Here is a 22,457-nt window from a genome sequence, read left to right on the forward strand (position 1 = left end):
CCTAGGCATAACTTTTGAATTTCTCTCAACTGAGTTGTCATGATTAAAGTGGAGTTGCAAGTTGCAACCTGTCATATTTATTTTGAATTTGAAAATTGGAGAAATTTACAAAAGTTCAGTTCGATCGAGATTTCTGGTAAGGATTCGAGGACCCCCTGAGCTTGAGGGCCCCGGGGCACTGCCCCGCGTAGCCCCTAGGTAGCTACGCCACTGCCTGTTGGTCTCTCTCGCGATCAGTTCAACGAAATCTGCATCAAAGATTTTAAGAAAGGTTTGCCCATTTTGTCGGTATTGAAAGTTGGTCTTGGCGTGCCTGTGAAAGTCTCCCTTATCCCGTAAGATATCATTAGACCAATCGAAAGAGTAACCTTCAGGCGGCAGAATCGAACGCATTGCCTCACTATCTACCTGGTCTTGTCTACTAAAGTCTATGGCCATAGCGGAGTTAGGTGAAACGTTGATAATATTATGATAAGGTATTGGTGGCATGTATCCTCATCGCTCTCTTCGTGGTCGACGTCGCTCGCTTCGTCATCCTCGTCGCTCGATCTGTCCATATCCATTTCTGAAACAACAGAAAACCCAAATTAATTTAATGAGCCTATATTACGATAACCCACTGCCTCTGGTACGGCTTATGACTCGCAATACGATGGTCGCGGGATCAAATCAAATAAATTATATTTGAATAATTAGTGTTATTTTCACACAAAATTCATTAAAAATAATATATATTATATTTGCGGCACGTTCCAGAGTGGAAGATACCCATAGTATCGCCCTGGTGTAAGACCCCATTCAGAATTGAAACGTTGCTTGAAATGGCTTTAGCCGTGTTTGGTGACCAGTTCTGAATAGCCACACCTCCTTCCCCTCCCCGCTACCTTCAGCCTCACAACATACCCCGATTGGGGATGCCATAGTCTCACTGGCTCCAGCTGAGGCTCTTGTGAGGTATTCATATAAAAAAAAAAAAAAAAATTTAATCAAATACTTGAGGCGGGCAATGTCAGGAGTCAGAATAGCACAGTCAGGTAGGTATGGAATGAAGAAAAGAGTGTGTGTGCCAAGATCGAGTTGCATGGTGGTTCATCCTCTCTGCCTACCGAAATGGCGTGAAGGTAAGTTAGTTAGTTTTATAACTCACGGTTTCCAAGTACAGACTCTTCTAGTACAGCTGCCTCGTCCACGTTACTGTTTCTGCCCATGTCTGACTCTGAAATAAAAGAAAACACAAATTTACAGTAGAATTTGGATATAATGACTTTGCATTTAACGGTCTACTGTTTTAAGTGACGATAATGTAAACTCTAGTAAGGTTTCATAGCTTTTAGTAGGAAAACGTATCCGTTTAAAGTGACCAACTACGTAAAGCGACCTATTTTAATGATAATTTGTCCGGTTACAAAACCCACCTACCAATACAGCCTCGCTTTTAACTAGGAAGCTCGACACAATGAGTCCCGTGAAGCGAAAGTGTTTTTTCAATTTAAGAAAAAAATGCTGTATTACACCGTTTAGAAGCCGGTGAATCAAATGTAATCCTCGCAAAGAAGTTCGGCATGTCTTATTTCTCACTCTGCAATACCCGTTACAGAAAAAAAAGATGTGTAATGATGCATCCACGTCATAACAACAATACATTTTGTATGTTTGTTATGTGGAATTTTTAAGTACTATGCTTATTTCCTGCCAATATACCAACAGTGAAACTGTGCTAGGGATATCAATATAAAATATAGATAATTGATTTTATATTGAGCCCCTGGTATGACATTTCAAAAAATAAACTCACCGTTCCCAAACGCCGACAATTCTTCGTAGAATGGCACGTCCACCCACAACTCGCTATGATAGCCGGCCTCCGGAGAGAAGAGTTCCCCACTCCGCGATGTCCCAGGTAACGGCTCGGGAGATGCTGCACGGATAGGCATAATTGGTGCATTGGGAGCCGTTGATTGGGTCTGTGCGGGAGTGGACATCCACGGTGGTGGTACGGGTCGTGGCAACGGTGAAGGCGTCCCTTGTGAAAAGGGACACGTTGTTCTCTCCGGAGATGGAATTCTGAAAACATTTACATAAATCATATAAATTGTTCTCATTCACGTGTGAAACAGTATGTACAGTATGTAAATAAACAATAAAATTAGAACTCTGTAAAATATGCACTGAATGTGCCAAATGCACAGAGCGCTGATCTTACCAACTCTCACTGTAAGAGTGGAACGCTGTCAGGAAAAAACAATAATATTGTATCAAGCATCTAAATACGATTACTTACTTTTGTTTAGTTTTTCTTGGAGGTGCGGTAGGGAGCAAAATGCGCGCCGCCTGCTTCTTGAATTTTCGGCTTTCCAGCTCTAGCCGGAAGGAAGCAGGCAGGGCCCTAACAGCCTTTAGGGCCTTGACGCGATCCTCTCGCACCAGTAGCAAAGCAGGGTCGCTGTTTAAATAAATACAAATATATGATGAGTTCAACGGCCACAGCAAAGTACTTTCATAAAAAAACATTAAAAAATACTAACACTCCAGACGAGGCTGCAATTGCAGCTCTGCGTTGACGTCCACGTGCAGGTAGTCCGGCACCAGCTCGTACCCCACCTCTCCCTCTTCCTCTCCCTCTTCCTCTCCCTCTTCCTCTGCCACCTCTTGCAGTCAGCACCACTCTATATATTTTAAATTGAAAACACTTAATGTAAGTAATGTAAAATGTTTAAATTTTGTTAAATATTGCACTAATATAAAATTTGAAAATAATTATTGGGTCGTGGAGTGATCCCTTTCCCTGGACGACAGCTGTTACTGCACAAATTTGGTAAAAGTAAACAAATTAATTAATTATACAACTAAATTACTAGATTTTTATTGTGTGACGAAGGCTTTACACCATTTTACATGTGAAAAAGAGTCAACTTTTTGACATATGACTTAAAATAATTGGTTAGCAAATATCTGTATTAATAATGAACCAATTCAAATAAAACTTATATATATCTCTTTGTTTTGAATCACTGTGATGGAATATCTATATTTCAAATGCGCGAGTGCAGTATTTAAGACATTATTGTAAATCAAAAACAGATGACGTCTTCAGTTGACGTAATATTACACAAAAACTTCAACCAAAACAATATAATACAAACAAACGAATTAAAAACGCATTTCAAAGATAGTTAAGTCAATCATGATTACACAGATATATAATTATGCGTTAAAAACCCAATTAATTAATTACTTACGGCATTTTAGGAAGAGTCCAAAATTTCGTGAATGTTGAAAATTTATAATTATGTTTTTGACAGGACGCCATAAAAAAACCGCGAAAACTCGTTAAATAACACTTCAAAGACAACGGATAAGTTCATAGACAAAGAGAATATATTATCAGCTATTCGATAAAACAAGTAGCTGGCCATATAAACGTTTTAAATAATTACAATAAATATTTTACGAATGGTAGAAAAATCGGTCCATTTTTGGACCGATATCAATCGCAGAAAAATAAAAGTGGTCGATTTTTCGACCGAAATCGTTCCAGTGGTTAGGGAGGCTATGGTATTTCTTATATCTTCACTTGTTATCTTGACTATGTTAAGGGAGTTTTCTTGATTGACATTTTCATTCCATACTGTTTTTTCGGCAGTAAATGAAGATTGTTTGATTTTATTCGCTAAGTTCGAGCCTATATTGCAAAAATAGTTGTTTGCAAAGTTGAGAATTTTTTCTGGATGTTCTGCAAAAGATATTGGTATCCTGTCAATGTTTAATTCTTTAATGTTTTTAACATTGTGCGAGGCTTTAGCTTTTGTAATTTCGTTTATAATCTGCCAGAATTTCCGGGAATCATTATTACATTCCTCGATTTTCTTTTTATAGAATGCTTCTTTAGCATAACGGATTACATTTTTACAAATGTTACGATATCTTTTGTAGAAGCGATGTAAATGGATATCATAGGGGTGGTTTCTTACTTTTCTGTGGAGTTCGTCTCTTTTCCTGATTGAGTTGATAATGTTCTGACTAATCCAGGGTTTAATATGAATATTTTTATGAGATATCTTTTTTTCTGTCGTTATGGTGTTTGATAGAATAATGTTCTGAGTAAAGTCAATAAAATAATTCCAAGCAGCATCAGTATCATCATTGCCAAGAAGGTTTGACCAGTCAGCAATTTGTAGCTCGATTTTAACGTTTTCCCAGTTTGTTTCAGACTTTGCTATGACAGATTTCTTTTTTTGATTTATAGATGTATTTTTATTATTAATAGATAGAAGTATTGTGTAGTGATCAGTCAGTGTAGAAGGGTAAATAATGGTTTGAGTTAATTTATCAGTTTTACTAAAAATATGATCAATGCATGATTTGCTTTCATTCCATACTCGTGTAGGTTCATCAACCAGGCTTTTAAAACCATGGTGAGCTAGTGTATGTATGTAATCATATTTTTTTGGATTTCCATTTTCCAGGATATCAATATTTATTAGAGATGTTCCGACTAGTCGGCGACTAGTCGGTAAAGCCGACTATCCGGCCACTATTGTAGTCGGCGATTAGTCGGCGACTAATCGGCAAAGAGCGCCGACTATCCGGCTTCTTACGTTGTATGTATTTCTCAATAATATGAATGCGGGGGAACTACATGAAATAAAAACCTTGATTATATATATATATTTTTTATAATCAGTCTTATACATTAAAAAATGTAAAGCAATCTTTCCTTTGGTAATCAGTTTTTAAAATTACTTGCTTGTAAAGAAAACATAATTATGACATTTATTGAACAAAATTAGTATCTATCCTAATTAACATAAAAAACAACATAATATCTTCTTATCTTCAATGAACATTTATAAGTATTTCTTATTATTAAAATAAAAAGTAGATTTTTTAAATTAACAAACTCAGTTATATGTATTAAATCAAGATTGTATGTACAAGATGCACAGTAATATATGTATATATTATATACACGGTGTCCGGAAACTCGTAGTACAAGCGGGAAACTGGAGAATCTACACCACATGGGGAACCCAAAAAAACATAAAGTTTTTTGATTTGAGCATTTTCAAAAAAAAAAAAAAAAAGCCAAAAAAAAATATTTTTCGGCTATTTGAGGGTTAATTTTTTTTTCTGGTGTTTAGGGTTGAACAACAGATGATTTAACCCTGCAGAGCAGAAATATTTTATGATTACACCGGGTTAAATGAAGGATGATTTCAAAATAATGCTTCAAATCCGAGTTTCTTCATTTGTTTTACTTTCAAATAGTTTTAATTAGTTGGGTACTTTGATCTTCAGTAATAATTTATAAGAATTTTATTAAAAAAAAAAAAAAAAAAAAAAAAAAAAAATCAACTTCAAACTCGATTTACTCGATAACGAAAGCTCAAATCAAAAAAAAATATACTACAAAATCGACTCCAAATGTGATGTAGATTCACCAGTTTCCCGCTTGTACTACGAGTTTCCGGACACCCTGTATATATCCAAAAATTCTAAACATGAACTGTTTGATAAAAACAAAAAAAAATGAAAAAACATGTTTCTTATAACCATACCTACATAATCTAATCAAATCAAAGTCACAATTGTGACAACCAAAAATATCATAATCTCCTTATATTTTTTATAACTTACTTATATTTTTTAATTAAGGGTAAATTATGATGTAAGAAGACTAAAGCTTCTGCCCTTTCTGGTAGCAATCGATTTCTTTTTGTTTCATATACCTCACATACTAACTATATACCATTGGTCGCCACGAGACAGGCAGTCGCCTAGTGTGGTGATTTAATGTATCACATGTAAGAAAATGTATTATTGTATTATCATGTATTCTATAAATAAATAAATAAATATATGTTTCCGGCCTCAGAGAACAGCTTCTCACTGTAAACAGAACTTGCGGGACAGCAGAGGTACACTTTGGCCATGCGCGACATTTCAGGGTACCTAGAACTATCCCCGAAACTGTAATCGGCTTAGCCGACTAGTCGGTCTTATTACAACCGACTAATCGGCTAGTCGGCTAGTCGGCGAAAGTCATAATCGGCACATCTCTAATATTTATATCTCCGATAATAAAAACATTCTTAGTATTTTTGAGTAAGTTAAGCTCAAAATGTAAGGAGTTTAAGAATGGCTCCAGATTTTTTGTAGAAGGTGATCTATATATTGCGAGAACTGTTATATCCTTACCAATTGATATCCTTAGACAGTTTGCGTTATTAATATTGATCTCTTTGACTTCAACTTCAGTGTCTTCTTTAATGTATGCAATAACACCATCACTCTTTGTATTATTCATTAGTGTGGAGTAAGAGACATATTTATCAATTTGTAGAGGGTAGTGTTTATCAGTTAACCAACATTCAGTAAGTATAATTATGTCCCAGGTTAAATTTAAACTTTTAATTAATATTTGTAGCTCGTCAAAGTTTTTGTTTATGCTTCTAATATTTTGATGCAGTATGTTAAAATTTTTGTTTATTGTTGATAGGTTAGGTAAGTTTGCTCTTTTTGCATTAGGTTCCGTGGTTAATGTAGTGTCAGCCATTTTTAATTTTTGTTATATTTGTTATTTTGAGCCATTTTATTTATAAGATGTTTTTCAAATCGTCTATATGTTTAACGTAAATTATTTTTTCGTTTGCATTTCTTCTTGCCATTATTTTTCCCTCTTTGTGCCAGACGTATGCATAGTTTTTTTCTTTTGAGATTTGTTTGGTTTTCCAAAGAAGTTCCTTATGGTAAGGGCTCAGTTCTTCAGCTATGTATATTGTTTCAGTTGAAATATCTTTGATCGCAGCATAATTGATGTTTTTTCTATTTGCAATAAGCTTGTCTCTGGTCAATTTATCTGAAAATTGCACTAGTATTTTAGGTGGTGCATTGATTCGCCTATCAGGTATCCTTTTTACCTCTATAATTTCGCTGTATTTTAGGTCCACTCCTGCCGCCGCTGCCACTTTTTTAACCACTTCAATTTGCTGTTCCCCATTTTTTTGTGGAATGCCAGCTATTTCAATATAATTAGAGCGGGTTTTGTACTCCATATCTGAAATTTTTATTTCTAATTGTTTAATTATAGTATTTTTCTCCTGGTGCTCTTTTTTTAGGTTTATAAATTCATTTTCAATTTTTTTGTTTTGAACGATTGTTAACTCTAGTTTTTTAATCAAATCATCGTATTGACTGCTCATAAACTCCATGCTTTTTTGGGTGTCCTGTTGTTGCTTTTCAATTTTTGAAATAATTTCTTTTTTTATAGCATCTAGTTTTTTTTCGAAAATCAGTGTAATTTTTTCTATGCTGAATTTTTCTTCAGGTTCAATGTTAGCACCCTTTCCTCTAGTGTTAGCCATTATTTACTGTTAAATGTAACAACCTGCCCCGGTTTTAGATATTGAAGTAGAGGTACAATACCGGTGATGACAGTTAGAAGTTTTATTTTTATCTATGGATAACTATGGAGTGACAGTTTTATAAGATTTATTCTCAATTTTTTTTTGTAATCACTTTAGTTATCCGGGATTACGGATATTAAATCGATTTTTTGTAATCTAACTCACAGTTTCGAGCACCTTTCCACACAAATCACTCACTTTCGGTATAGATATTATAAATAATAGCAGGATAACTTATTTGCACTTGTATACGTATTTGTAGTCCATAGAAGATTGATTAAGTTTAGGATTTCTACTTTTAGAGTTTTAAAGGTTTGTTCTTATGTTATTTTTGGTTTTGAGAGCTATATTAAGATCGCTTTTTTTATTTCTTTTGTTATTTTTATGTATATTTGGCTGATGAATTCGAGACATGGAAATTTTTAAATTTTTTTATTATTTACCGGATAGTTTGGATTAATTTTATTTTTATATTTCGTGTTTATTATAATTTTTTCGATGTTATTTATGTCATAGCCATTATTAACCGCGATGGTTTGTATCGTTGCTTTTTTTTCTCATACGTTTATTGCCCAAGGGAATGTTAATGAGAAATTAATTCTTTTCTTTATACTCAAAATCCTTATGTAGCAACATCTCCATTAAAGAATGCCTTATAGTAATTGAAAATATCCAGGAACAATATAATGTCAACCCGCTAATAAAGAATGAGTTATTTCAGCTCATAAAAATTTGCGTACAAACAAATTAATAACGTGGGATTGAAATATTAACTATTATATTAACAAACACACTATACAAGCGCAGAAGACGAAAACGTTTCTAGGTCTCAGCGCAAACGAAGAGAATTAGACGAAAATCCTGTCTTTTTTAAAATAGAAATATTTGTATTTTGTTTAAAATGTAAACCTTTAAATCATATCAATTTAACCGAATAATAACCGAGTGGACAAATGCGTCAGATTCCCATCCGGGCGTCTCGAGATCAAAGCACTTATCAAAGCAAAGGACTTATCTCTTCCATCATTGCCCGAGCAATATTTTCCGCTTAATTCGATGCACTACGTCGTGTAATATTTCAAATCGAGCCGCTATCAATAACACCCCTTACGTAGATGGCGATAAGGTTTAAATTCCCGCTTAACATCATCTTAACAAAAAACATGGCCAAAAAGCGCTTTTAGTTTATTTTGTGGATGTTCAGGAATAAATATTTAATTTTTTTTTCATTCATTTTGTAAATAAATTAATTTTCCACATTATACAGTAAAATTATAACCGAAAATGGGTTCGTAAGTAGGAGATTTTGAAGTTTAAAGCAGTTTTCATAGACCTTATACATTATTTTTTTCTGGGCTTATAAAAAAACCTATCTAAAAAATACTCGATAATTTCAAAGGCCAAGATGTATTCTACTCGCAGTATTTAATTATGTATCTGAAACATTTCTAGGCGACCAAATTTTCAAATAATAAATAAAATGCACATTTTGGCCATGTTTTTTTCTTGCATAAATCAAAACAGGCGGATAGTGTTAAGCGGGAATTTAAACCTTATCGCCATCGACGTAAGGGTTGTTACTGATGGCGGCTCAATTTAAAATATTACACGACGTAGTGCATCGCCTTAAAACAGCGAATGATTTGAGACTAGACTATGTTGTTGTTTTTTAAGTTATTGATTGAATATAGAATTTCCAATATAATCTCCTTGTAAATATGATTAAAATCTGTAATGATGGATGGCAGCTTAAGATTATTCTTTGAATAAAGTGTATTTCGAGATAGCGTAACGATGGCATGTTTGGTGGGTGTGATTTAAACAGAGCGTGCTTACTTTGTGACTACGGGTCGCACAGATTAAATAAAATAACTTAATCTTTAATCTTACGTGATAGAAAATGACTGCGGCCTTCAAACATCTGCAGAAACGGACGGTGCGTTTGACATATTCCCCATCTTAACAAACGAATTGCTATCTTTAGGGCATAGGCGTCAGGTGGAGAAAATTCTGTACCTGTTCTACCATTATTTCGATGGAAGATGCTCCGAGGAACTGCGTCATTGATCCCGTCAGCACCAGTGCAAAGTCTGGATATACGATAAACGCTCGTAAACGTTTGTACACTTTAAACATTAAATTGTCACACGAAAAAGGGTCGTTTGTTCAACCAAAACCTCTATTTTCACTAAGGGAAACGGCTGCGTGGCCTTCTTTATGCAAAACTTAAATTTCAATATGACCAACATACCCAACAAAATAAAAATAAAATGTTTGACTAAAAGGTATTGCAAATATCTAATACCGATTTGTCCTACCTTATTTATTTGTATTTTAAGTTATCAAATTTAGGCTAAGAAATAATTACTGTCATCATATTGTTAAATGAAAATTATTTAAAAAAATTATTTTGCCTCATTTTACTAAAGACAGGTAACGTAAAGCTCCATCTTGGATACAGGAAGGTTACCTGTTCCAGAGTGTTCCAGTTGCCTCCGTTGAACGGTTGCCACTGCGGGGCCACGTTAACAAAGGTAAAGGTCGCCCTCTGCGCCGGAGAGAACACATAGTCGGTCTTGGCGGCGAGATGTCCTCGAGCAAGGAAGTAGGTGGTATTGATGTACTTGTTGGCGGCCCCAGAGCCAAGGATTGTGTCAAACGCGGCCTTCTGTGAGACCTGGGTATACAACGTGTCCACACTCAGGCCGGGGTAGAAGGCGCCCTCTATGAAAAAAGAAGACAAAGTCATTTGAAAAGGTTCCCACTGTGGATAAAAAATCAAACAGACTTTGTGAGGTCTGCGAAAACTTAGTTTCCTATTGAGATTTCATAAGATCAGCTGTTCTGACAAGGTTAAGGCCAAACAGAACAGACCGTCTCCAAAAGGGTCTCTGGAGGTCTAGCACGGACGATGGTCAATACCATATTGAGGAAATCCGTCATCTATCAGTATTAAAATTCCAAAGAACGGTTGTTTAACTCGAAGCCAATCACTCAACTCATATTCCAGTTATTGATGTGAGTATTCGAGTCGTTAAAAAAACCCACACAGCATCCTAAAATAAGACGCAAGCTGTGTGGGGAACTAATGCAAAAATATGATGTTTTTTTAACTCACGTGAGAAGGAAGGTCTATCTACACCAGACATGTATACAGCGTTATCGGGGTTCTGGTCATAAAGCACATAGAACACCTCGGCTTTGGTCTCGTGGAAGCAGATAGTCATGATGGTGTGCGCCTTGCCTGCGGCGGTCAGACCTACAGTGATGATGGTGCCTCCGTCCACGCAGCTGCTCCCCTTGGCCTCGGTGGGCTTGGAGTGTGCTGTGCAGGCCACAGTGGAGAAACCTATCGTGCCGGAGAGCCAGCTCGACGCCGAGAAGGAAGTTCCTCCGGTGCAGACAAGATTCTGAAAATAACATCGAGTTATACTAGTTTTTGGAGATAAAGCTACAAACAGGGCCAGCCCTAGAACAAACGCTAATAAGAGAGCGCTGTATTAGGTATTAGGTACACGTAGAAAAGTGATTATTGCTAGGTTTCCTGATAAACTTTTAGTAAAAACAAATGTGTTATTAAACATGTAAATATATCTCCTATCATTAGCGCAATCCCTAATATGATATGAAATAACTACGTGGGGACAGAAAATTTTTGATTAAAACAAAATTTACAATATTCAAAAAAATACTACTCACGGCTTCTGGTTTGCTGGTCGTTGAGGAATGGCTCAAGGTACTACTGGGGCAAGCCATGGTGACCACCTGTCGGTCGGAGAAGGCGATACTGCCAGAGTTGCTCGAGGGGGCCAGCAGGGCTCCACCAGTCGCGTACACGGGCTGTGGTTCTGTCAGAGACGACACAGTCACTGAACAGGAAGCTAAAATAGAAAATACGTACAAAATTAACTCCACACTTGTACATCTGATTAAATTAAAGATTTCCTCGCTAAAGTATGGGATTTGCGGATACTTATGATCCAAGAAAATGGTTAGGTGCCCTGGAGGTTTACTTCTGGTGAAGAATTCATTCGTAACCTATCTAGTTCCCTCATAGAATACAGTACAATTTGTGCTGGATGGTAGACGCGAACGTCAACAGTTCTAATAAGATTCACCTATTTATAGTTCCGGCAGCGATGTCATCCCAAAAACAACAGTCAAATATCTCGGTGTCAAAACTGACACGAAAAGTCAAATATATAGTACATAAGACAACTCTAATCAATCCGAAGAAACCTTCCTTCAGAGGCAACAAAACTACTCATCAACTCTTGCGAAGTCTCACGTCTCGATTACGGCAACGAAATTTATGCCAGCCTTCCAAAATATCAAACTGACGAACTTCAATAAATGTTTAATACAGTAGCACGGCTCATAACCAGTTTCAAAATATTCGCACATTTCAGAACACCTTCGTTATTTTCACTGGCTCAAGTGCCCTGAAATAATCTAGTACAAATTGTGCTGGATGGTGTTTAAATCCATCAATGAAATGGCCCCACCCTACATCTCTGAACGTCTATGCGTTCCGGAAAACACTGTTCTGTGGCAGTTAAATCTTAGATCACAACGTCATCCGTTAAATACTAAGTTTGGAGATCGCGCTTTTAGAATATCTGGGCCGGTCAAAAAGTCAGAGAATTTGTGTGTAGTGTGTATATTTCTAAAAACTGTTTTTAAAGTGTGATAAAATACACTTTCAAATTTTTCTTAATTTACTACCTACACAATTTTTTAAATATTCAAATTCTGAATGAAAACAAGAAAAAGTTTTAAAAATTACTCGCCCTACGTTGTCGTAAAATTACTGATAATAAAAAAACACAAAATTTTAAAAAAATTTCTCAAATTGCGGTCGGAACTTTTGGTTTGATAGAGCTTTACATTTTTATTATTATGTGGTTAATTTGTGTATTCGAATTTAAAGCTTGGTGTTTTCTCGTTTTACAGTTCATATTTTTAACAGTGACGGTAAGGAAGATACAAAAAGTTCTATGGGTCCATAATATGTGATGTTTAAAAAATCGAACAAATGGTCTATACGGGTACTACTTGATTGTTCTCAAATGAACCTGAGTAGTTAAAAATTGACCCAGTTTTCAGGTAAACTAGAACTCACAACCTCCAAACATTACTACAAACCAGTCAAAACCCCGAGCAACGCCGGGACCACGTCACTTCATACAATACAAATCTGCTAAGTATTAATATCATTGTTAATAATCAATAATTGGATTAATCTCCGTATTTAAAATGTCGGGTATCTCCAATTTTAATCAATTGAGATGATAAAAAATATGTGATAAAGTTAAATATAGCAATAATATCGTTTATCAATACTTTTATCAAAATAATCTCATATTAAAAAAAACATCTCCTCTATTTTTTTTGTTTGTATTGCTTAGTTACATAACTGCGGGGATTTGAAATACTGTTTACAAAAAAACATCTTCTCTTATTCTTGCTTTATTTTGTTTGTTTTGCTTCGTTACATAGCTGCGGGGATTTGAAATATTGCTAGCATTGAACTAGTGGATGCATGGAACATACTTCCACAACATGTCCTCCACTCTACCAATATAAATCTATTGAAAGCTCTGTTGGATTCTTATTTGGAGGGAAGAAAGGATTGACTTATTTTCAATGGCAATAACTTAATTACTGTTAAACTTTTTGTGAAATCAGATGTGAGTGTATCAACAGGCTGCTGCCTGCCCATTAAATTATAATAAAAACCGGACAACGCCGGGGACTATAGCTAGTTACAATATAACGTAGTTTAAAGCAATAAAAATAACTGACCTCTCGAATCAACTTCATCCTGAATAATGGTATTTTTCAGAGTCAATTCCGTCTTCTTTTGTAGCCAGAAGTCCAAATAGTCCTCAAATTCGTCTTCAGACAGTCCGAAAGCCAAGTCCGCTGGAGTCGGCAGTTGCTGGAAGTCCAGAGTGTGCCAGCCGAGAGCCTTGACAGTTTCAGGAACCTCGTATGCATTACACGCCACAAAAAAGGCCAAAAAAATTACACAATTCTTCGTCCACATTTTTTCTGCTTCACCGTGGACCGTTTTGAAAATTGATTTGATTCGAAAACCAAAAGGCGCAGATTTAGACGTTTACAAAATAGGTGATTTCAGTTTATTTTTGATTTTGAAACCGCGGAAGTCGGATTCACAATGATATAAATTGATATTGTAGCAGTTTTATATGTTTTGCTTTGAAAATTTGTTATCTTGTTATAATTGTTATCAAATAAATAAAAAGTAAAATTTTTTGGAGTGGATTTTATTCAACTTTCTTATTTGGATTGTTATTCGTAAATCTGTCAATTTTTTGGTGAACAAAAATCGTCCACAATGGAGTTCTGTTGCCTACCTTGTTTACCCTGATGTATAGCAATGAGGCATGGAACTGCCTCGAAAGTAGATTGAATGCTGTAAAAATGATGTCCCTGAGAAGTATATGTATAAAACCAGTGAGAAATGTGGCTTATGTAAGCGTAGTGAGAAAGATATACTTAAATGGTTTGGACATGTAGATCGAATGAACGAAGAAAGGAAAAAATATGTGACGAGAATGTGAAAGGTAGAAGAAGTTGGAGACGTCCAAGGAAGACATTTTTTTTTTTTTTTTTTTATTATTTATTGAGTTAGTTTATACATTTGAATATAAACTAATATAAACAAGATCATATTTCATTTTGTAATTTTACATATTTTTACAATAAATATAACATTTCTTTTTAAATACATTCATTCTTCCTTCATTCTTCAGACTTTCAGGCATTTCATCATACATTTTTAGTCCTTTGTACATTAGGCAGTTCTGTGATTTTGTTTTTTTCATATGTGGCAATCTAATCCTATTTACATTTCTGGTTTCGTAATTATGAACATCTCTATTAAAAACAATTTCATCCTTAAAATATTTTGGCATTTGGTTGTTCATGATTTTATGTACAAAAATTAACACATTAAATAATAGTCTCTTTTTTATAGAAATCCAATTTAGCTGTTCTCTCATTTGATCTATGCTTGCGTATTTTCCTTTTCCTAGTATACATCTCATAGCTCTATTCTGTATAACATCTAGCTTGTTCAAGTTTCCTTCATTGGCCAAATACAACATAGTAGAGCAATAATCTAAATGTGGAGCAACTATAGTTTTATAAATCAGCTCTGTAGTGTTTCCATTTAGTTTATTTCTTAATCTTCTAAGAAAATTGACTTTTTTAGATACCTTCTTTAGCACATATTCAAAATTTGCTGCGAAAGTTAGTTTTGAATCTAGTATCACACCCAGGTACTTAATTTCATTTACTTTTTCAATTTTTTCGCCATTAATTGTCAATTTTAACTCTGTGTTATGCGTTTTGTTGCCTATTTCCATATATTTTGTTTTTTTGACATTCAGTTTTAATTTGTTTAATTTCAGCCATTTCGCTATATTTTGTAGGTCTTCATTTAATTTATTGATTGCATCTATGTATTCTTCACATGAAATATAGATTAATGTATCGTCTGCAAATAATCTAATTTTGCAATGTTTTATGGTTTTAATTATATCATTAATGTAAATAATGAATAGAATTGGACCTAATACCGACCCTTGTGGAACACCGAGGTTGTTTTCTATCGGTTCTGATTCTGAGCTTTCCACTTTTGTTACCTGTTTTCTTTCATGGAGATATTCTTTGAAAAGATTTAGAGCTACTTCAGAAAGACCTATATCTTCTAATTTTTCCAAAAGTTTTTTCCTTTCTATCGTTTCAAATGCTCTTTTAAAATCTAAAAATGTTGCAATGGTGATTTTTTTATTATCTGTTTCTTTCTTCCATGTATTAATCACAATGTTTATTGCAGCTTCACAAGAGTTATTATTACGGAATCCTGATTGTTCATCACATAATATATGATGTTTTTCCAAATACTCAACGAGTTGTTTCTTTATTACAATTTCTAGTACCTGTTCGTATTTTGGTAACATATTTATAGGTCTAAATTCTTCACATTTTCTGGTATTAACAACTTTCGGAATCGGGATCACAATAGATGTTTTCCATGTGTTTGGAAATTTTCCACTTCTTAACGATTCATTTATTATGTTCAGTAGATGAGGTCCTATCACTGGCATTGCATCCCTTAAAACTGTAAAGCTTATTCCATCTGGACTCTCTTTTGATTTGGTGCTGTTTAGAATCTGTAAAAGATATGTTTCATCAATCTCTTTAAACACAAGTTTTTCTCGGTTTAGGGGAACATTTCTCACGCGGTTGTCTTCCTTCAGTATTGGTATACTCTGATGTAATTCCGTTATGCTGTTTACAAAATATTTGTTGAAGCAGTTCTGTATGCTACCCTGTATCTGATGTGGAAATTCAATGTCATGTTTCATCCCTTTATCTTCAGTTTGCATTAATCCTTTTATGGTTTTCCACATTTTTTTAGTGTCTCCTTTTTCACAGATAATTTTATTTTTGAAGTAATCGTTCTTACAAACTTTCAGTTGTTTTGAGTATTTATTTCTTGCATTTTTGAATGCTTTCCAGTCTTGTGAGTTTCTTGAGATTTTTGCAATTTTGTACAGTCTATCTCTTTCATATTGTATTGATTGTAGTTCTATGTTATACCATTTATTTGTTCCTCTTATTTTAGTAGTTTGGATTGGTATTAACTGATCGATTACTTCTTGAAGGTTATTTATTAATGATTTAGCCTTTTCATTAAATTCCATTTGATGAAGTTCATTCATATCACCCAGAAGTTCAATTAACCTTTCACTGTTATATTTTTTATAATTTCTGTATTTTATTACTTTGCTGGTTTTCGTATTAGTTCTTTTTGTGTTATCTGTAATGTGGATAAGGTTATGGTCGGTTATTTTTGGCTCATCTAGAACTTTTACATTCAAATCTAATCTGTTGGATATGACAAGGTCAATTAACGTCCTGGATTTATCCGTTATTCGTGTCTCACTTTTAACAAGTTGTTTCATTCCCGATGCTTGGATAATTTTTTTAAGTCTTTTAGTATATGTATCATTCAAATTTTTGAAATTTATATTAAAGTCACCAGTTAGGATATTATCTTCTTCCTCTTCTAGGTTTTGGGTGCACCAGTTCTCTATAAATGATAAAAAGTCTTTTGTACTTGCATTTGGAGAATGGTAAATTACTCCGTATACTCCTTTCTTATATCCAGAAGTTATCCTGATCGCTAGTATCCAGCAGTTCTTTTCGTATTTTGTGTTAGAAATAACTTCAAATATTATGTCTTTTTTGATAATTATTATTGCTCCCCCTGTGTGTCTACTGTAGGAATCACAGCGTATTGTTGAATATCCTTGAAAAGTAACTTCGCTGTCTTCAATATCGCATGTTATGTGAGTCTCGCTTAACATTACAAGTGCTGGATCATTTCGTTCAATCAGTATCTGGATTTCTTCATTATGCGCTATCAGACTCTGAATATTTAAGTATATAATTCCTTGCAGTTGGTTGCTTTTTATAAAAAAATTACCTTTTTCTTCTCCAATTCCAATTTCCTTTTGTATACTGGACATTCGAAGCTCCTCGCTGGGTGATTTGAGTCTAGGTTTATCTTCAACTTGTTTTTAGTATTAATACAATTATTACACTTTTCTGTTCCTCTAATAGCCTTGCATTCTTCACTTTTATGACCACCTGTACATTTAGGGCATACAAAGGAGTCTTTTTTACATTCGCTCCCTTTATGGTTGAACCCGTAGCATTTATAGCAGCGCTCAATGTCAAATGCATCAAATACTCTGACCCTTTCCCATCCAATATTTATTTTTTGCATTTGCAACATTATTCCATGTGTTTGTGTATCTACTTCCAAATATATTATATATTCTTCTTCTGTGTTTAATTTCTTGTTTTTTATTACAGTTACTTCCATTTTTTGTGGTTCTTCTGGAAACTCGTTCTGAATTTTTATGTTCTGAACGATTACTTTTTCATCCATTTTATGTGTTACTCCCACGACTTTTATTGATGGGAATCTTCGTTGTATATTTTTCACAGAACTTTATTTTGATGTCTTCCTGTAGTTTTTCAATATGCTGACTATTTCTACATGTAACAATGATTTTACCATCCTTTGCATTTTGTATTCCCATCACTCCTGTTTCAATTGGATCAATTTGTTTTTGAATATCCTCTTCGGTTTTCTCCGTGGTCTGCTCTTCTTTCGGAGTGATAATATTTTTTTCCCCAAATTTTGGTATTGCTTATTGTTACCCGTAATTTCCTTAAGTATTCTATTTTCTCCAGAAATATCGGCCATTTTTGCTGCCATTTCGCTTATTAACCCCAAAATTGTAATTGTTTTCGGAGTTAATTTATTAATTTGTTCTTTGTTTAGTTTTGTCGAAATGTCATTAATGCAATTTTGTAGAATTAGAACTTCATCTCTGGCTTTATCAATAAAACTTTTAGGATCCATCTTGAGTTACTTTATTTATTTCACTATTCACGGCAAAAATCAAGTTTTATGTCCGTTTATCTCAGATCACCTGTCTATTTTGATGTTTTTCTGTGGTTTTTTTCTGTCAAAACTTTTAATGTAAACTTTAAAGATATATTACACCTTGTTTACTCAAGACAACGTAAAACCAATTATTTGAATACATTCATTTACCACTTCTTTTTAAAACGATATATTGCTTGATTATTTTGAAACACCAATATAGCAACACTTTAACATAATTTAAGGACAACTTTATTGTTATGTTCAGAATTCAATTCCATAGATTTTTTTACATACTGCAAATTATCATGTTGTTGATATGAACCCTGTCCAGTCACAAGTGACTCATTTTGTAAACATCTGTTCAGTAAGGTGGAGTGAATTTTTTTTTTTGAGAATTTCGAAATCGGCATAGTTGGGAAAGATGCTCCATATATTAAAAATTACAACAAAAATAATAAAAAAAATATATTCACAATACCTGGATATCGCCAAAGCTTATTATTGACGTAAAAGATTCTACACATTAAGAATAATTTGTGTAATGGTACTGAATGTTGTTCTGCACAATTTCTAATAAATAGTGGAGGGATTCCATTTGGACCGGAACCCTTTTTGATATCGAGAGTGTTCAACTTCATCTTGACCTACTCTAGAGTTATTTTGATATTAGACAGTGGATAATTATAGAGTGGGGAAGAAAGTTTAGAGCAGAGGTTCCCAAAGTGGTCTATATAGACCCCCAGGGGTCGATATCGGCTTGCTGGGGGTCTATATCAGCGAAAAAAAAATTTGGGGGTCCACGAGATTCAAATGGGGGTACATACGAGCGGACCCTCATTTACCTTAAGTCAATTTTTTATAAATTTAATTTAGATTAAATTTGATAATATTATTATTAAGTTCTGCAAGTGTTTTAGTTTTTTATTATTGTGACAGCTGTTTCGGCTTACAAGGCCATTTTCAAACTGCCTTGTAAGCCGAAACAGCTGTCACAATAATAAAAAACTAAAACACTTGCAGAACTTAATAATAATATTATCAAATTTAATCTAAATTAAATTTATAAAAAATTAAATGGAGTTCTACGAATTAAACACAAAAACAATAAATAAAAAACCTTAAGTCAACATTTAGGAGTTCCGTAAATGACACAATACACCTAACACAAATAACATAGTTTACGTAATACTAATAATAGACTGAGAAATTACTTATTTGATATTTGTATTTTTATATTTCAAATTATAAGTTCCTTTTCTCATCAGTATTAATATATTGAAGCAAAACATTGCACATCAGAAGCCGCGAATTTTCTAGATTCCCAACTTGTTTTTGAAAAACGTCCAGGGTAATAATGACGTTCAACATTTAGATGTACTTCACACAGACTTCAAAACTAAGTTTGAGGACATTTTGACCGTGGAAGTGGAATGTTGAAGAATCAGATATCATATGACAAGAAGAACTGATCGGAATAAGCGCTAACAAAGAACTTAAGGGGCAGTTCTATATGGCCAGCTACAGAAAGAAATTCCCGTTGCTTATCCTCCTCCATTTTCATTTGGTGTAATCCCTCGCAAGGGCGCCCCTGTCTGCACAATGCAAAAACAGATCAACTATACCGCCACCCGGTTGTTGGACAGGCAAGGGAAGGGAATCTTTTTACTAAGAAAATAAATGATTATCACATGGGACGTTAATAGTTTTAGGAAAATTCAATATTCGGCAGGCAGGGGGTCTACGGAAAAAAATATATTTGGCAAGTGGTCTACGGGGCAAAAAAGTTTGGGAACCTCTGGTTTAGAGTCACTTATAGATTTAGATGTGTGGCTAAATACATAAGAGAAGTAAGATGGCGTTGTTTATCAAAAAAAGCATGTTTTTATATGTCTCAAGTGACAAAAAAGCATAAAAACCTGTTACAGGTGACATCTAAATAATATATGCATATAAAAACACAGGCGTATTCGAATGCAACGTTGCATCAAAATTTCAAAGCAATCGGTGAAGAGAACTTTCAGAGATTTAAGATTTTGAACAAACGAACATTTACATTTTTATTATTGTAAAAAGCAATCACTTTGTGGCTTGACATATTTAATAAAATAAAATAAATTACTTTTTGTTTTAAAACCACGAGTTTTTAATAATTTTTAGAATCACCATAATTTCATCAGTCATAATTTGTACCCTGAAGATGCTTGAGTAAAGCGAAATCGGTCGGTTCTAAAAAATATTAAAAACTCGTGGTTTAAAACAAAAAAGTATTTTATTTTATTTTTTACATTTTTATTTCTATAGATTCTTTAAAATATCTTTTGATCAAACAGTTTAACCGGTTTTTAAATATTTTTACCAACAAGTCCTAACGACACGGTGAATTTTCTTGGAATTTCGGAATGCTCCCGAGGTATCTAAATTGTGCTACTTATTACTTATTTTTGAAGTTGTCGTTAAAAGAAATACTATTTTAGAAACTAGATTAAATTGTCTTTGAAATAATTGCATTTGAAAAAACATTAATCTTTCTAAACAATAAATTTTTAATACCAAACATGAAAATGTTAACAAAAAAACTTACGTGGACATTTTATTATGCGTTTCAAACTCTCAGAAATATCCTTACTCCTTTGTGTTGTCACTAAAATCAGTTCACTATGCTCTCTGCGAATCCATATGAGTAAACGATATCATCATTTGGGGTGGCTGTGCTCAAACTATCATTGATCCTCTGCAAAAAATGATAATACATGTTATCATTTATCAATAAGCAACCGACAAGATATTCCTCAATCCGACTTTTTATTGAGTATAGTGTCTTAAATACACGTCAACTCTATTTAAAATTTATGCTAACACATTTTTCAAGCTTACAACACAATCACACCATCAGAAATATAACCAAATGACACTACAATGTGCCGAAACTTCATACTACATCAGCACAAAGACAATTCACCTACCTACCTCCCAAACCGCCACACAACTCGGTCATACCAGACAATTCTTGCCTCATCCACATTCATACATCGTCTCATACATACTCTTCTATTATTCTGACTTGTCATACCCGACTTCTGCTACATCGCTGCTGGTTCATTCGCTCTACATGCCCAAACTATCTAAACGACCCTTTCTTGATCTTACTCATTACACTTACATCAGCCTTGCACTCTTTGCGGATCTCCATATTTCTCACACGATCACACATGGTTTTACACACATACGCCTCAGGGATCTCATTTCAATAGCATTCAGTCTACTTCTATACTTTCAAAACACAAATAACTCTATTGATCATATGTTAGGAACATCTGCAATAAATTTCAACTACAAAACCCATAAGTTGTACACTTTAACACCCTAATCTCCATTCACACATCTCTCACATTCCTTAAGGCGATGCCATACGTCGAGTGACATTTTGTATCAAGCCGCTAACAATAACACCCCTTATGTAGATGGCGATAAGGTTTAAATTCCCGTTCAACACTATCCGTCTTTTTTGATAAATACAAGAAAAAAAATCGCCAAAAAGTGGCTTTTATTTTATTTTGCGGACGTTCACTCACAAATATTTAATTGTTTTACGATCATTTTATAAAGAACTTAATTTGCCACATTATACAATAAAACCGTAACCGAAAATGCATTCGTAAGTAAGAGATTTTGAACTTTAAAGCAGTTTTTATAGACCTGATACATTATTTTTTCGAGGCTTATTAAAAGATTGATCTAAAAAATACTCGATTATTTCAAAGGCCAAGATGTGTTCTACTCGCAGTATTTAATTAAAGCATCTAAAACATTTCTAGGCGACCAAATTTTCAAACCAAAAAAACATGAATTTGCATTACTACGCATGGCATCGCCTTAATTGATTTAATTCATATAAAAACATATTACATAGGTACATATTTTCAAATACCTAAGCACGCAATTAAATGTCAAATTATAGCATTCTGGCATGATTTATTGGACTATATAGACAGAACAGATTATTCTCCACAATATGAAAACAAATCCTCGTGTGTCAACACTCTTAGATGTTTATAAAAACAAAAACATAAAATTTCATACAAAGACGTACCGTATCTTTTGAATGTGGTCACATGTGGCCATTCACTCGGCGTGTGTGTACTTAGGCCACTGCATTGATAGACACAAGTGGGACACCATGATCACTTATCATTTTTAGTTATGAATAACACACTAGTACTAAGGCCATCCGTCGACAAAAATGTAAACTAAAGGACTTACAGGCACGAAGAGGCGCACTTGATTATCGATCTTTTTTTATGAAATACAATTTTATTTTTGAGAAATTCTTGTAGATGTCAACATCGTGATAGTTCTACGAATGTCCAAGTGAGCAAGAAATACATTTATGACGAAAGAGCGCTGGAATATCGGCCGTCAAAATTTCCGTATCAACTGTTGATACAGCCGCGTGTGAGTATAGACTTTTTGCCGTAACAACAGTTGATACGGCCGCGTGCAAAGAGTTAATAATATGTATTTTTTTTAATTTTTGCTTTACCGAAACATGTCCT

General features: G+C 34.1%; 2 protein-coding genes across 2 annotated transcripts in view; both read right to left on the reverse strand.

Moving 5' to 3' along the window:
- LOC149414510 (salivary endonuclease-like) overlaps positions 1 to 13,569 on the reverse strand; it is a 31,974-nt gene extending 18,405 nt beyond the window's left edge. Inside the window, exons 1-4 of the mRNA XM_089644211.1 lie at positions 13,212 to 13,569; positions 11,106 to 11,287; positions 10,525 to 10,816; positions 9,877 to 10,130 (exon numbers count right to left, since the gene is read on the reverse strand). Of these exons, the coding sequence (XP_089500337.1) occupies positions 9,877 to 10,130; positions 10,525 to 10,816; positions 11,106 to 11,287; positions 13,212 to 13,455 (972 nt within the window). The 5' untranslated portion in view covers positions 13,456 to 13,569. The remainder of the gene's footprint in view (positions 1 to 9,876; positions 10,131 to 10,524; positions 10,817 to 11,105; positions 11,288 to 13,211) is intronic.
- On the reverse strand, positions 310 to 4,414 carry LOC149414511 (uncharacterized). The gene is made up of 6 exons (XM_089643890.1): positions 4,380 to 4,414; positions 2,526 to 2,666; positions 2,282 to 2,443; positions 1,796 to 2,064; positions 1,148 to 1,216; positions 310 to 565 (listed from the first exon to the last, which is right to left on the reverse strand). The coding sequence occupies exons 1-6, from the start codon at positions 4,412 to 4,414 to the stop codon at positions 429 to 431; spliced, it is 813 nt and encodes a 270-aa protein (XP_089500016.1). The 3' UTR covers positions 310 to 428.
- Positions 13,570 to 22,457: the final 8,888 nt, after the last annotated feature.

This window comes from Hesperophylax consimilis, chromosome 20 (assembly GCF_061612785.1).
Source record: "Hesperophylax consimilis isolate HC1 chromosome 20, BYU_Hcon_1.0, whole genome shotgun sequence".
Classification (NCBI taxonomy): Eukaryota; Metazoa; Arthropoda; class Insecta; order Trichoptera; family Limnephilidae; genus Hesperophylax; species Hesperophylax consimilis.